Source organism: Mauremys mutica, chromosome 1 (genome assembly GCF_020497125.1).
Source record: "Mauremys mutica isolate MM-2020 ecotype Southern chromosome 1, ASM2049712v1, whole genome shotgun sequence".
NCBI lineage: Eukaryota > Metazoa > Chordata > Testudines > Geoemydidae > Mauremys > Mauremys mutica.
Window position 1 is genome coordinate 367,986,334 of NC_059072.1, and position 16,465 is coordinate 368,002,798.

General features: G+C 48.1%; 2 protein-coding genes across 2 annotated transcripts; both read left to right on the forward strand.

Annotated features, from left to right (window-relative positions):
- The first annotated feature begins 253 nt into the window (after positions 1–253).
- Positions 254–1,234, forward strand: LOC123362858 (olfactory receptor 52R1-like). Its single transcript, XM_045003371.1, has one exon. The coding sequence runs from the start codon at positions 254–256 to the stop codon at positions 1,232–1,234; it is 981 nt and encodes a 326-aa protein (XP_044859306.1).
- Positions 1,235–13,175: 11,941 nt separating this feature from the next.
- Positions 13,176–14,144, forward strand: LOC123362864 (olfactory receptor 52R1-like). The gene has a single exon (XM_045003380.1). The coding sequence runs from the start codon at positions 13,176–13,178 to the stop codon at positions 14,142–14,144; it is 969 nt and encodes a 322-aa protein (XP_044859315.1).
- Positions 14,145–16,465: the final 2,321 nt, after the last annotated feature.

Here is a 16,465-nt window from a genome sequence, read left to right on the forward strand (position 1 = left end):
TGTTCATAATTAATTTCTCTGAATAATGAAATTGTCATTTTTCAATGTCTGAATAGCAATCAATCTGCTTCTCCCAAGAAAACAGCCTCCAGTACATCATGAACTGTCTGATATTCATGTTGTTTCTCCATCCAGGCAGTTGCACTGCGACCATCACCCTAGACCCTGGGCATATACAGAAAGTCAGGGGAACATACCGTACAAGTAGGAGACACCGTTGTGCCTCGGAGTTGGACAACTTCTCCCTTGATCCATGTCAGATTCGAACACAACTGAATTCACCAACCCCTCCACCTTCATCCTGCTGGGAATTCCTGGCCTTGAGGTGGCCCATGTCTGGATCTCCATCCCCTTCTGCACCATGTATGTCATAGTCATCTTGGGGAACTTTACTATCCTCTTCATCGTGAAGAGGGAGCTGAGCCTCCATGAGCCCATGTACTATTTTCTCTGCATGCTGGCTGTCACAGACCTGGTCCTGTCCACGTCCACCATGCCCAAAATACTGGCAATCTTCTGGTTCAATTCCAGGGAGATCGAATTCAGTGCCTGCCTCACCCAGCTCTACTTCATTCACTGCTTCTCAGCGATTGAGTCTGGAATCTTTGTGGCCATGGCTGTGGATCGTTACGTGGCCATCTGCCATCCCCTGAGACATTCCACCATCCTGACAAACCGAATGGTGATCAAGATTGGCCTGGCTGTGGTGCTGCGAGGTGGCATGCTCGCACTACCCTATCCCTTCCTGGCGAGGCAGTGGCCATATTGCAGAACCAACATCATCCCCCACACACACTGTGAGCACATAGCTGTGGTGAAGCTGGCCTGCGCCGACATCCGTGTCAGTAGTTACTATGGCCTGTTCGTACTATTCTGTAGGATTGGTCTGGATGTGTTTTTTATTGTTGTGTCCTATACCCAGATCCTCAGGGCCATCTTCAGCCTCCCCACAAAGGACGCCCGGCTCAAGACTTTTGGGACCTGCAGCTCCCACCTCTGTGTCATCTTAGCCTTTTATATCCCAACTCTCTTCTCTTCCCTCACATCCCGATTTGGGCACAATTTGCCCCTTCATTTTCACATTTTTATTGGCAACGTGTACCTCCTTGTGCCCCCCATGCTAAACCCCATCATCTACGGGGTGAGGACCAAACAGATCCGGGACAGGCTGCTCCAGATCTTTACTCATAAAAGGACTAAAGTTTTCTCCTGGTGCTCTAGGTCTGAGACCTAGGTCCATGCAGACCTGGCTGGTGACATGGTGCTGGGCCATCTCCCCTGAATCACTTACTGGGCAGTCAAGGAGACATTAAACCCTTTCCTGGCCTTGCTGTGCTTTCTCAGCATGACGTACTATGGAATTGGTGTATGTACAACTCATTAACACATAGGGTTGCCACCTTTCTAACTATAATTCTAATTGTAACTGGACACCTTTTAAACCTGGACACCTGCCCCTTGCCCAACCTTTTCCCCCAAAATCCCCACTGCTGCTACACATCTTCTGTCATGGCTCCACCCACTTCTGGACCTTCCCCCCCAAGGCTCTGCCCCTGTTTACCACTCCTCTCCACTCCCTCGTCACTTTCTGGATCATCTATGTGATGGGTTTCCCCCTAGGATGCCACCTGGAATTGAGGTACAGATGACGCGTCTGTCTCACCATTCTGGGTTTCCTCTTGCATTGTAATATTGTGACAAGATGAAACACTCCAAGCTTGCCTCACATCAACATCTATGGACAGGGACCAACCCCAGATGTGCACTGACTTTTGTCCCTGGGCTGAGATTTTTCCCCTTTGCACTTCAAACAATGCACTGTGGTAAAATATAAAATAGGGGTGTTTAGCTAGAGAGAGAGAGAGCTTTTAAATGATTATCGGTGAAAGGAAACAGATCCAAGTAGATTATCATAAGAAACAAAACAAAACCACAACCTAAGCTTAATGTGCTAGTAAGGGTTTGAATCCAGCAGTGTCTCACCCAGTTAGGGCGTACAAGCAGGTTATCTTTCTCAGGCAGCCTGACTTCTTTCTGCCTGGGATGAGCATTTACCCACCTGTTCTGTCTTTTTCCTCCGGTACTTTCAGGTGTGTCGTTATAGGGAGAATGACAGCTCTGACATCCTGTTATTTCTCCCCTTTATGTCTTCTTCCAAATTGCTAGAAAGCCCTTTGCTGTAACCCGGGTCAAACAGTATGTGACTCTGTGGCCCGAATTAGAGTCTTTTGGTAGCAGCATCCTAGAAATAATAAAGTTTTGTACCGGTGACCCCTTTCACCCAGCAAGCCTCTGAGTGTGACCCCCTTGTAAACGAAAAACACTTTTTAATATATTCACTGTTAGAAATGCTAGGGGCAAAGAGGGGTTTGCGGTGGAGGTGACAGCCCAGGACCCCCCATGTAATAACTTTGTGACCCTCTCAGGGGTCCCAAACCCCAGGTTGAGTATTCGTCTCATTCCAAAGGTTTGTGTGCTTGATCGAGTGCTCATAATTCTGTGGTTCATAATTCTAAGGTTCTACAGTAGAAGCTGTTTTACATCCTCCTTAACAGCTAATGGACTGGAAAGTGTTTCATCATCTCGTGTAATATGCATTAAATGGAATCAATTACATACAATAATGACAAAGTCCTTGGTTCAGGAGTAAATTGACAGCTGGGATGTGTCATTCGGTCCTTTGTTCAGAGCTTCAGTTTGTGGCAAAGTCCCTCCAGAGGTATGAAGGAGAATTGAAGACAAGATGGAGATGAGGCATCAGCCTTTTATCGTCTCCTCCAGGTGTAAGCACACCGCTTTGCTCTTAGTGTGGAAAAAAAAGACAGCAAAAATGGAGTTTGGAGTCATGTGGGCAAGTCACATGTCCATGCATGACTCAGTTTTTACACGCAGCAGCCATTGCCCACATGCTATCTTGAAAGTCTTAAGGAACACTTCTTATGTGGATTGAAGTCTCCCAAGGTGTATTGTCAGTTAAGTGTTTCTTGATAGGGCACTTAATTTGCAAATTCCATTCTCAAGAAGCTGACCAAATGCTACTTCAGAATTAAAACAGATTCATATACAAGTATATAGCTAATATTAATAACTTCAACTACAAAATGATGCATGCATACAGATTGACAGATTTTAATCATAATCGCCAAACCATAACCTTTTCACAGACACCTTCTTGGACAAACTTTGTCCAATATTTGCTGCAAATATATAACAGTGATTGCAAGAATGATCTGTACAGTTACAGATTCTGTCAATAACATCACACCCACGCTCCCATAACCTTGCCCCCCATGGTGTGGCATTCCCACCTCTGTAGGCCCAGGAACCTGCAATACTTGGCCAACCACTGGAGCTAGGGTTCCTCACTGTCTTGCTTCTTGGCCCTCAACACAGATCTGAGTCATACACATTTTGGTGTCCTGCCCTGGCTCAGGGATGGGAATACTCATTGGTTACACAGCTAACTCGTAACTTTGAGTGACACCCATCAGCACAGGGAAGTGGAGTGGCCTCCCACTGATCCATGGGGTGGGACCACCGCTAATCTACCCCAAGGAATCTTAATACAATGAGAGTGCAGACTGACCACCGCGGCACGTCCTGCTGGTCGCTCTGGGAATTAGCTCAGCCCACCTGTGGAGCGCCCTCTGCAGGTGGGGTCTCGTCCACCAGCGCTCTGCTTTCTCCACCTTCTTTGGACCCACGTCGCTCTCTGGACCACGGTGTGAGTAATGTATCGGGGGGTAGCTGTGTTAGTCTGTATCCACAGAAACAACAAGGAGTCTGGTGGGATCTTAAAGACTAACAGATTTATTTGGGCATAAGCTTTCGTGGGTAAAAAAACCTCACTTCTTCAGATGCATGGAGTGATGCATTGGCAAGTTACTAAGTGGGAGATGATGTGGAGTCTCGGAGTTTACAGCTCACATTAGAGGGAACTCACAACCTCCAGCTAGTTCTGGAAACCTCACATTCACCTTGAGAAGATGGTGCAGGATCAGGGTCCCTCTTCCTGCCATCCCTCTGCATCCCACCCAACCAACAGTCCCTGCCAGAGCGGGAGTCAATTTCCCTCTTAGTGTGATGGAGAGACCATGATTATGGAAGGGGAGTCAGGACTGCTGGGTTTTGTCTGTCATTATGCCATCAATCTCTGCGTGGCCTTGGCCAATTTACGTCTCACAGTGTCTCAGTTTACCTATATGAATAATGGGGATATGTTCATAGAGACTTTCCCTTTGTTAGGTGTTCTGTTAATCCTTCAGAGAAAGGTGTTGCACAGGATGTTGATAGTTACTGATAAGGATTACTGATCTCTGACCTCTTAGCAACAGTCCTGTGTATTAGCAGAGTCTCTTTGTGTCTCCCCTCAATCTTCCATCTCCAGATCTGTTTGTCTACTGTCTACCCATCCCTCCTGGCAATTTACAGGGCATCATTCCCTATACAGATGTAGGTGTTATCCCTTTTTTCCTTCCTTATCAATTATAATTTTTAAATATACACCAATACACAGAGCAGCCCATTCCTCTGTGGCTCAGCAGAGAGTCCAAGAGTTCTCATCTCCCTTAGGGAAGGTCCCTTAATTACTGTTTACTACGAAAGCTGGATAAATAACACAGAAGTGCAGACCAGATTTTCTCTTGCCTGCTTACATTAAGGTGCTGCTTCTCTGCTAGAGACTGAATGAATCCCACTGGGATTGCACAGAGCTATATTATAAATGGTGCACACCCCTGTGTAGGGTCTCAGCGTGGGATGTTGTTGGAGACTCTGAGGTGAGAGAGGTGTGGGACACGACTACCTGAGGGGGATTCCCAGGGAAGACACTTCTATCTCAGAATTCACAAGTACCATCTCTTCCTGAGGCACTCACCTGCTTTACAAACTCAGTGCAACGTGGGCGTCATGGGATACAGTGTAAGTTTGTGGTCCATTCCGCTCTGCACAGCCATTAAACACCCAGGGCCCTTGCCACAGGGGATGTGTTTGCTCCAGTAGCACTAGCCAAAATGTCCTCCTTTGATTAGCATCCCTGCCTGTCCCGGCTGTTGCCATTCAGCGTGGAGGTGGATGTATTTCTGTGTCACAGGGCAGCATTCAAGATTAAAGGTGGTAGAAGTACAATCAAGGCCAAATTCTGATGCCATGGCCCATAGTTCCCTCAGTACCCACTATGGGAAAACTCCTCTGGATAAGAACTGAATAAAGATCTGAGAAGACAGATGTGTGTTAATAGGCAGAGACTGTCACCTCCTTCTCTTGAATCTCAGGGCTCTGGCTGTTAACTGGGAGGGCGTTGCGTGGGTGGGTAGGTGGGACTGTTACCGGATTTTAATCTGCTGGAGACCATGGAGGTGGAACAACACGGTTAAGACATATGTTCTCCTAGCTTCATTCAAGTAGTCGGCTGAACTGTCATGCCTGAAAGTTTCAAAAAACAATTCAGCTGTAAGCAGATATCCAGCATGGGAAATTTCACTCCCAATGCTTGAAGACTCGAAAACTTCAGCTGAAACTGAGGTCTTCTCATTGAAGATATCAGACAGACTTAGTTAAAGATGGTGCCACCAAAGCCACCACCAATTGTCAATCCATTTGTGAATCCCATTCAGCTTAGCTCTTCACTCCCTGTCTGTAGCAAGCAGTTCCACAGACCAAATATGGATTATGTAATATGTCATATTATTAAATATGGATTGTGTCGTATGTTCAGACATTAAATGGAACTGAATGTTCTCTTGTTCGTGTTTTATGAGACACAGTGAATGTAAATGCCTGATCTGCTTTCTTTATTGATAGATTCATGGGGTCTATGGGTAGAAGGCACCATTTGATCATCCAGTCTGTCCTCTTGTATATCACAGACCATTACATTTCACCCAGTTATCCCTGTACTGAGCCCCTTAACTTGTGTATCACCAAGGCCTGGTTCACACCAGGATTTTACATTGCAGACTCATAGAGACACTGCATCCAACGAAGTTGGTATTTGCACACGAAAGCTCATGCTCCAATACGTCTGTTAGTCTATAAGGTGCCACAGGACTCTTTGCTGCTTTTACAGATCCAGACTAACACGGCTCTGGTACTGCACGATAATGCACCAGAAGGGTCACCTAGTCTCACCCCCTGCTAAGATGCAGGAGGTGTTCAGCCTAAACCATCCCAGGCAGATGGCTGTCCCTTCTCCTTTTTGTCCACCTGTTGTTACAGTTAGGAGGTTTTTCCTGAAATTTAATCTAAATCTGCTGTGCTGTAGTTTGAACCCATTGCCTCTGGTCCTGCTCTCCGCGGCAGGAGAGAACAACTTTCCTCCACTTTTTTATGGCAGCCTTTCAAGTAACTGAAGACTGCTGTCATGTCCCCCCTTCAATCTCCTCTTTTCCAAACTAAAGACACCCGGTTCCTTTAGCTTGTTCATCCGTCTTGCACTGCATCCCTCGGAATATAAAAAAAAAAAAATCCACACCCCTAAGAGATGAAGCTATATCTACCTAAGCGTGGTATAGACAGCATGATGTCGAGGGAGGAATTCATCCACTGAACTAGCTACCACCTCTCGGGGGGGTGGATTACCTACACTGACAAGACAACCCCTGCTGTCGGTGTAAGTAGTGTCTACACTGAAGCAGTAAGACAGAGCCTTTGTAGCATCTTAAGTGTAGACAAGCCCTCAAGCAGATCTTCTGGGATAGCATCCACTCTGGGTCTGCAGACATGCGGAGTTGGAGAATGATCCATTTCTCTTTGCAGTGTTCTCCAGCGGTTAGTCTCCCTCAGTGCTAAATATTTGGCTCTTATTTCGAACTGGAATTTGCCTGACTTTAGTTTCCAGCCATTGGGCCTTGCTCTGCCTTTCTCCGCTAGATTAAAGAGCCTGATTAGTTTATATAATATAAATAAATCAAGTTTTTTAAGTCTCTCTCTCTCTGTGTCTAACCAGCATCGTCACCCACCTCAAATAATTTCTGTGGGTCTTTTCTGAACCTTCTCCAATTTTTCCACATCCCTTTTGAAATGAGAACCCAGAACTGGACACAGTCGCTTACACCAGTGCATTTGCAGAGGTAAAATCCTTCCCCTGCTTCAACTCCCCACTCTACTCTTTATGCATTAAAGGATTGCATGAGCCCTTTCAGCCGCAGCATCCCACTGGGATCTCACAATGAGTTGGGTGTCTACGGTGACCCCTAAATCAATCTCAGGGTCCCTGTGTTCCATAATACAGTGCCCTAGTCTGAGGATTAGGCTGGCATTTCCCGTTCCAAGATGATAACTCTGCATTACAGTGTACCAAAACATTTTATTTTGCATAGGCCCAGCTCACCAAAAGCTCCAGATCAATCAGTGTGCCTGCCCCGGCCTCCTCGTTGTAAACACTCTGCCAATGTTTGGGTTCTCTACAAATGTTATTTACAGTGATTATCCACTTTCTTCAAGATCATGGGTGAAAATATTGAATAGCATCCAGCCTAGAACTGATCCCTGCAGAACCCCACTAGAAACATTCCCATTCCCTGACAGTGTATAGGGTGGTGGGATAGCTCAGTGGTTTGAGCATTAGTCTGTTAAAGCTACAGTGATGAGTTCAATCCCTGAAGAGGCCCCTTAGGCATCTGGGGCAAAAATTGGTCCTTCTAGTGAAGGCAGAGAGCTGGACTTGATGACTTTTCAAGGTCCATTCCAGTTCTAGGAGATTGGCCTATCTCCAATTATTACCTAATTCACAAATGGTTTCTGTGATCTGTTAGTTAGCTAGTTTTTATTCCATTTTATGTGTTCTCTACTGATATCGTATAGTGTTTCTTTGTTTATCTGAATATTTTCCCCTACTAAATCTAATGTCTCAGAGAAATTAAGGTTTAGTGCATCTGCTCAGTTCCCTTCATCAACCATACATGTACTCTTATATAATGAAAGAATTGAGATTATTTTACAAGACCTGTTTTCCATAGACCATGTTGTTGACTGGTATTAATTATAATCCTAGCTGTTTTTTTCAATAATCCCATAACACCTTTTCCATTGTTTTCTAACCTTGTCAAATCTTTTTATTTTGAAATTTCCCTTTTTTTAAAATAGTTTAATATTTAACAGAGGCCTGCCTTGTATTTGCCTCCTTTTTGGAGATGGGAGGGTGTTCTGCTTTTGCATATTGTGTACTGCTTCCAAAGGAAATTTGTGGTTTATCAGTCGCTTTTTGTAACTCTGGTGTTTGTAACTCTACGTTTTTATTGTAGAGGCTGTTTCACACCCTGCTTGATTACTAATGGCCTGAAACGTGTTTCATCGCCTGAGGTGATATGAGTATATCACACTGCTTCTTTCCAAATGCAGAACAAAACTATTTCTTGAACATATCTGCCTTTTCTGGAAAATTAAAAAGTTTCCTTTACCGTTCTAGGAGCTCACTTAAATATTTTCTAGAGTTTCTTTTTTTCTTAATATACTTAATAACGTCCTCTTTGTGATCCTTAAGTCTGCCAAGCATGGATTTTTCTTTGATATCTTTAGCTTCCCTGATCAGTTTTCAAAACTTCTAATTTGTATTGCTTGCTATCTGTTTTTCTTTTCTCCCATGTGTTATATGTAGCTCTCCCCTGCCTAACTGCTGCCTTCACTTTGCCACTAAAGTGGGTTTTTAGCCAAAGTTGTCCACTTTCTTGACTGTGGAATCGTGACTTTTTAGGGTATCCAAAACTCTTGTTCAAGAACTTCCAATTTTCATTCCCATTTTTCTGTCCAACTTTTCCTCACAGTCAGTTTTTTCTGATAATTTGCTTCAGCTTTGGGGAATTAGCCCTTTTGAAGCACTAAGTGTCTATAGATATTATTGGGTGGGGACTCTTCTCTGTTTCTCAATTTGAATGTAATGTAATTACCTCCAGTCTTCCTTTTCCTTTCCTCAATCATATGCTCCCTTGTTTATCTCTTCTCTAAACAGTCCTAGGCTATGGCTACATTAGCGCTTCAAAGCGCTCCCGCGGCAGTGCTTTGAAGCGCTAAGTGTAGTCAAAGCACCAGTGCTGGGAGAGAGCTCTCCCAGCGCTGTCCGTACTCCACGCTGCGGGCTTTGACTACACTGGCGCTTTGTAGCGCCGCAATTTGCAGCGCTGCAGAGGGTGTTTTTTCACACCCTGCTGCAGCGCTGCATATTTGCAAGTGTAGCCATACCCCTAGACTTTTCAGTCACTCTGCATATGGCAGCCTCCCCACTTCTCAAAGCCTAGCTCAGAATTCCCCTTTTTATCGGTGTGATGAACTGGGAATGTTCTTACTGTGGCCTGTGAATGCTGAGTGGGGGGTGTTGGCCTGGGAGGACGATCTGCATTGAGGGATGGGAGACTGACTGGAGGGAGAGTCGCTGAGCAGGTAAGGTGAGAATCCAGGAAGGGGTTGGAGCCACGTGACACCTCTGCCTGGGAAGCTGAACAAAGGCTGGGGGAGGAAAGGCTGGGGGGAAAGAGGGAGTTTTCGGGAGGTGGCTGTGGAATGGAAGGAGGCGCAGCTGGGACTCTGACCCCCCCAAGGGGGATGTGGGGCTCCTGGGACCCCAAGATGGACCGAATTGGGAGGATCCTGTTGCCTGTGCCTGCAAGACTTGTCTTGGACTTTGTTCCTGTGTTGTGTTACTGGCTGGCTGAGAGTCCTGGTGAATCGCAGGAAGTGGGGGGTGCAGGTATCTGACTCCGCCACACTGCGTGACAACTGGTGGGAGCGGTGGGATTTACTGCACACCGTGGACGGCGCTTCCTGCAGTAGGTGACTGGGGAGCAGTAAAGCAAAGGGGGATTGACGGGGACCAGGTGTGCTGAAGAGTCAGAGAGAGATAGTTTGAGGGGGCAATTAACCCCTGGTAGTGTGTGACCAGCGAAAAGGACTGTTGGAGTAAGGGGGTCCCTCTGAGGACTGCAGGGAGCAGTTTCAGGAGCTTTCCGCTCGACCCTGGGAGAGAGAAGGATTTTTGCAGTAGTAGGGTTCCCCTGGGGATTGCAGGAGCAGTCCCAGGGGCGGAGGAGTCTGCAGCTCGACCCTGGCAGAGAAGGGGTGACCTGAAGAAGGGCTGGTGCACGAGAGGTGTCCCTGGAACCGGTGGGAAGCTGAGAGCACAGGCAGACGAGGGTCCATCAGGAAGATGTATGCTAAACGCCTTACGAGCGACCTGGTGGAGCTGTGCAGGCAGAGGGTGCTGCGCATTAGGAGGTCCACCAAGGAACAGCTAATTGCCCAGTTGGAGGAGAAGGATCGCTTGGGTGAACCGAGCCCTGTCCCGGAGGGAAGCCGCCCGGCGGACGCAGAGTGGGCCCCGGGGCCTGACATGGCTGGGAGGCTCCAGACTGGTGCCGAGGACACCCTTAGACCCTGCCCACCTATACCTAGGGGAGGGGTTGGAGGAAGCCCAGCAAATATCGAGGGCACCCTGACCCCGGCACCCAGCACGGGATTCCGGCGGAGTTCCCCGTCCCTGGAGCGGATGTGGCTGGAATATGACAGGGAGGAGCTCGAGTTAAGGAGGCAAGAACTGAAGCAGGAGCGGGAGGAACAGGAGACAGTGTCAGCATGAGGAGAACCAGCGTCAGCATGAGGAGAACCAGCGTCAGCATGAGGACAACCAGCGTAAGAATGAGCAGGAACTGGCCCGGCTGAGGAGCAGCGGGGCCCTGGCTGAGGTGAGTGAGGGGGGACCCAAGACTACAAAGAGCTTTGATAAGTGCTTCCTGGCTCAGCGTAAGGAGGGGGAGGACATAGATACCTTCCTGACAGCCTTTGAGACGGCCTGCGAGCTGCACAGGGTTGACCCTGCAGACAGGCTCCAGTTTCTCTGCCCCTTACTGGACTCCACAGCCATGGCGGAGGTGGAGGCAGGGTGGAGGCAGGGGACTTCAACCTGTTCAAACAGGCCCTGCTCCACGAGTTTGGGCTGACTCCTGAGATGTACCGGAAGAGGTTCCGGAGTCAACATAAAACTCGTGAGGTCACATACCTACAATTGGCCAACCGGGCGCAGGGGTATGCCCACAAGTGGACAGCTGGGGCCCAAACTAAAGAGGACCTGCTTGACCTATTCATACTGGAGCACCTGTATGAGCAGTGCCCATCTGACCTGAGGCTGTGGTTGATGGACCAAAAGCCAAAGAACCCGCAGCACACGGGCCAGCTGGCCGACGAGTTAGTGGACAGTCGGGTAGGGGATAACAAGGAGAGCCCTTAGGACGTGGGGGTGCACCCGCATTTGCCCCCTGAGGTGTTGATGGAGGGGGACCTGGAGGACTGGCCCAGCATCTCCCAGGGTGTCCTGGTCGTAACCTGTAGCCAGAGCCAGCGAGGAGCACGACACCCTGACAACAGGGAGGGTACCTTGCCCGAGGCACAGGATCCTAACCCAGTGGGGAGAGAGCACCCAGGGACACGGCTCAGAGAGGCTGCGGCCTCAGACCCAGCCAGTGGGAAAGAGCAGGTCTCCATCCCTGTCCCAGCTGCTGAGTTCCAGGCCAAGTTGCAGAAAGATCCCTCCTTGCGGAAGATAAGGGACCTGGCCGAACTCGGTGTGGTACAGACCATGGCAGGAGGTTGCCGGAAAAGGTTCCTGTGGGAGAAGGTGTTTCTGTACTGAGAATGGGCTCCCCCAGGGAAAATGGAGTTGGGGGGGATCAGGAGGCAGCTGATGGTACCCCAGAAGTATCGCCGCCAGCTGCTCTGCCGGGCCCATGACATTCCCCTCTCAGGGCACCAGGGAACCTGGCGTACCCAGCAGCGGCTGCTACGGAACTTTTACTGGCCTGGGGTCTTTACTCATGTCCGGCTGTACTGCCGCTCCTGTGACCCCTGCCAGATGGGGAGGAAGGCCCGGGAGAAGGATAAAATGGCTGTAGGGCCTTTGCCCATCATAGAGGAGCCTTTCAAGAGGGAGGCCCAGGTCAAAAGTGGGACTCTGAACCAAGAGAGCCCGAATCACAGCCCCTGAGACTGGAATGCTGGGAGAAGACCCCAGCCCAGCTTGAACGCCACGGGTATTGGGGTGGAAAAAGAGCACGGGACACATAAGCCTTCTCACATGCATGTAATTCTCACCAAGAAATGGGAGGAATGTTGGGGCATCCTGGAAATATAGGTAGGTTCGAACTTCCCCAGATCACTGGCTAAAGTGACCCCGCTGAGTTCGGTCTTGAAGGGGGAGAGATGTGATGAACTGGGACTGTTCTTACTGTGGCCTGTGAATGCAGATCGTCCTCCCAGGTGTTGGCCTGGGAGGACGATCTGCATTGGGGGATGGGAGATTGGCTGGAAGGAGAGTCACTGAGCAGGTAACGTGAGAACTCAGAAAGGGGTTGGAGGCCAGGTAACACCTCTGCCCCAGAAGCTGAACAAAGGCTGGAGGGGAGGAGACGCTGGAGGGTGAGAAGGGTTTCAGGAGCTGGCTGGGGAATGGAGGGGAGCCCAGACAGGGCTCTGACTCCCCAAGGGGTCTGTGGGGCTCCTGAGACCCCAATATGGACCTAATTGGGGAGGATCCTGTTGTCTGGGCCTGCAAGACCTGTCTTGGAATGTGTTCCTGTCGTCTAAATAAACCTTCTGATTTACTGGCTGGCTGAGAGTCAAGGTGAACCGCAGGAAGCTGGGGGTGCAGGTCCCTCACTCCTCCACACTCCGTGACAATACCCTTTATAGACACTGGGTGACCAAAACTGAGTGTTTGTCCACAGCAGGTTATTTTCCAACCCTTTTCTTATGCAGCCAAACATTGTCTTTGTTTTGGCCACTGCTACAAATCAGCCAGTGTTTCCGTAGAGTTGCTATCAGTGATGACAAGGTCTTTTCCCTGAGGTGTATTTCCAGCTAGTGCCCATTATTTTTTCCCACACCACAATGTATACAAATTATTGATGCCGGGAACCCCATTGGCATTAGTATGGTCAGTTGTTGATAATTAATTTCTCTGAATAATGAAAATGTCATTTTTCAATGTGCGAAAAGCAACCAATCTGCTTCTCCCATCAAAACAGCCTCCAGTAGTTCATAAACTGGCTGATATTCATATTGTCTTTCCATCCAGGCAGTTCCACTGCAACAATCACCCTAGACCCTGGGCCTATACAGAAAGTCAGGGGAACATACAGTACAAGTAGGAGACACCATTCTGCTTCGGAGTTGTACAATTTCTGCCTTGCTCCATGTCAGATTCCAACACAACTGAATTCACCAACCCCTCCACCTTCATCCTGCTCGGAATTCCTGGCCTGGAGGCCGCCCATGTCTGGATCTCCAACCCCTTCTGCGCCATGTACGCCATAGCCATCTTGGGGAATTTCACTGTCCTCTTCATTGTGAAGAGGGAGCCGAGCCTCCATGAGCCCATGTACTATTTCCTCTGCATGCTGGCCGTCACTGACCTGGTCCTGTCCACATCCACCATGCCCAAAATACTCGCAATCTTCTGGTTCAATTCCAGGGAGATCGATTTCAGAGCCTGCCTCGCCCAGCTGTACTTTATTCACTGCTTCTCAGCGATCGAGTCTGGAATCTTTGTGGCCATGGCTGTGGATCGGTACGTGGCCATCTGCCATCCCCTGAGATATTTCACCATCCTGACAAACCGCATGGTGGTCAAGATAGGCCTGGCCGTCGTGCTGCATGGCAGCTTGCTTGCACTACCCTATCCCTTCCTGGCGAGGCGGTGGCCATATTGCAGAACCAACATCATCCCCCATACACACTGTGAGCACATGGCTGTGGTGAAGCTGGCCTGTGCCGACACCCACATCAGTAGTTACTATGGCCTATTTGTGGTATTCTGTGGGATTGGACTGGATGTGTTTTTTATTGTTGTGTCCTATATCCAGATCCTCAGGGCCATCTTCAGCCTCCCCACAAAGGACGCCCGGCTCAAGACTTTTGGGACCTGCAGTTCCCACCTCTGTGTCATCTTAGCCTTTTACATCCCAATTCTCTTCTCTTCCCTCACATCCCGATTTGGGCACAATTTACCCCTTCATTTTCACGTTTTTATTGGCAACATGTACCTCCTTGTGCCCCCCATGCTAAACCCCATCATCTACGGGGTGAGGACCAAACAGATCCGGGACAGGCTGCTCCAGATCTTAACTCATAAAGGGACTAAAGTTTTCTCCTGGTGCTCTTAGGTCTGAGACCTAGGTCAATGCAGAGTGACGGGGTGACATGGTGCTGGGCCGTCTCCCCTGAATCACTTACTGGGCAGTCAAAGAGACATTAAACCCTTTCCTGGCCTTACTGTGCTTTCTCAGCATGACGTACTATGGAATTGGTGTACGTACAACTCATTAACACATAGGGTTGCCACCTTTCTAACTATAATTCTAATTGTAACTGGACACCTTTTAAATCTGGACACCTGCCCCTTGCCCAACCTTTTCCCCCAAAATCCCCACTGCTGCTACACATCTTCTGTCATGGCTCCACCCACTTCTGGACCTTCCCCCCCAAGGCTCTGCCCCTGTTTACCACTCCTCTCCACTCCCTCGTCACTTTCTGGATCATCTATGTGATGGGTTTCCCCCTGGGATGCCACCTGGAACTGAGGAACAGCTGACCCGTCTGTCTCACCATTCTGGGTTCCCTCTTGCATTGTAATATTGTGACAAGCTGAAACCCTCCAAGCTTGCCTCACATCAGCATGTATGCACAGGGACCACCCCCAGATGTGTTCACGACTGCCCAGGCCAGCCACTCATGAAACTGCAATAGAGAACCTACGACCACAATACTCCCAGATGCCCAGCCTAAGATCCCAGACCTCTACTGTCCTGCCCTAGTCAAAAACCGACCAGCATGAATTTATTACAGAGTCCACCATTTCTACAAAGGAAAGCGGATGTGCACTAACTTTTGTGCAGGGGCTGAGATTTTTCCCCTTTGCACTTCAAACAATGCACTGTGGTAAAATATAAAATAGGGGTGTTTAGCTAGAGATAGAGAGAGCTTTTAAATGATTATCGGTGAAAGGAAACAGATCCAAGTAGATTATCATAAGAAACAAAACAAAACCACAACCTAAGCTTAATGTGCTAGTAAGTGTTTGAATCCAGCAGTGTCTCACCCAGTTAGGGCGCACAAGCAGGTTATCTTTCTCAGGCAGCCTGACTTCTTTCTGCCTGGGATGAGCATTTACCCCCCTGTTCTGTCTTTTTCCTCCGGTACTTTCAGGTGTGTCGTTATAGGGAGAATGACAGCTCTGACATCCTGTTATTTCTCCCCTTTATGTCTTCTTCCAAATTGCTAGAAAGTCCTTTGCTGTAACCCGGGTCAAACAGTATGTGACTCTGTGGCCCGAATTAGAGTCTTTTGGTAGCAGCATCCTAGAAATAATAAAGTTTTGTACCGGTGACCCCTTTCACCCAGCAAGCCTCTGAGTGTGACGCCCTTGTAAACGAAAAGCACTTTAAAATATATTTACTGTTAGAAATGCTAGGGGCAAAGTGGGGTTTGCGGTGGAGGTGACAGCCCAGGACCCCCCATGTAATAACTTTGTGACATTCTCAGGGGTCCCAATCCCCAGGTTGAGTATTCTTCTCATTCCCAAGGTTTGTGTGCTTGATCGAGCGCTCATAGTTCTGTGGTTCATAATTCTAAGGTTCTACAGTAGAACAGATTTACATCCTCCTTAACAGCTAATGGACTGGAAAGTGTTTCAACATCTCGTGTAATATGCATTAAATGGAATCAATTACATACAATAATGACAAAGTCTTCGGTTCTAGCCTGTAGCAGTGATGGAATCAATTGCAGGTTCAAATCAAGTCTCTGGAGTACATTGACAGTTGGGATGTGTCATTCAGTCCTTTGTTCAGAACTTCGGTTTGTAGCAAAGTCCCTCCAGAGATATGAAGGAGAATTGAAGACAAGATGGAGATGAGGCATCAGCCTTTTATCGTCTCCTCCAGGTGTAAGCACACCGCTTTGCTCTTAGTGTGGAAAAAAAAGACAGCAAAAATGGAGTTTGGAGTCACGTGGGCAAGTCACATGTCCATGCATGACTCAGTTTTTACAGGCAGCAGCCACTGCCCACATGCTATCTTGAAAGTCTTAAGGAAGACTTCTTATGTGGATTGAAGTCTCCCAAGGTCTATTGTCAGTTAAGTGTTTCTTGATAGGGCACTTAACTTGCAAATTCCATTCTCAAGAAGCTGACCAAATGCTACTTCAGAATTAAAACAGATTCATATACAAGTATATAGCTAATATTAATAACTTCAACTAAAAAATGATGCATGCATACAGATTGACAGATTATAATCATAATTGCCAAACCATAACCTTTTCACAGACACCTTCTTGGACAAATTTTGTCCAATATTTGCTGCAAATATATAACAGTGGTTGCAAGAATGATCTGTACAGTTACAGATTCTGTCAATAACATCACACCCACGTTCCCCTAACCTTGCCCCCCATGGTGTGGCATTCCCACCTCTGTAGGCCAAGG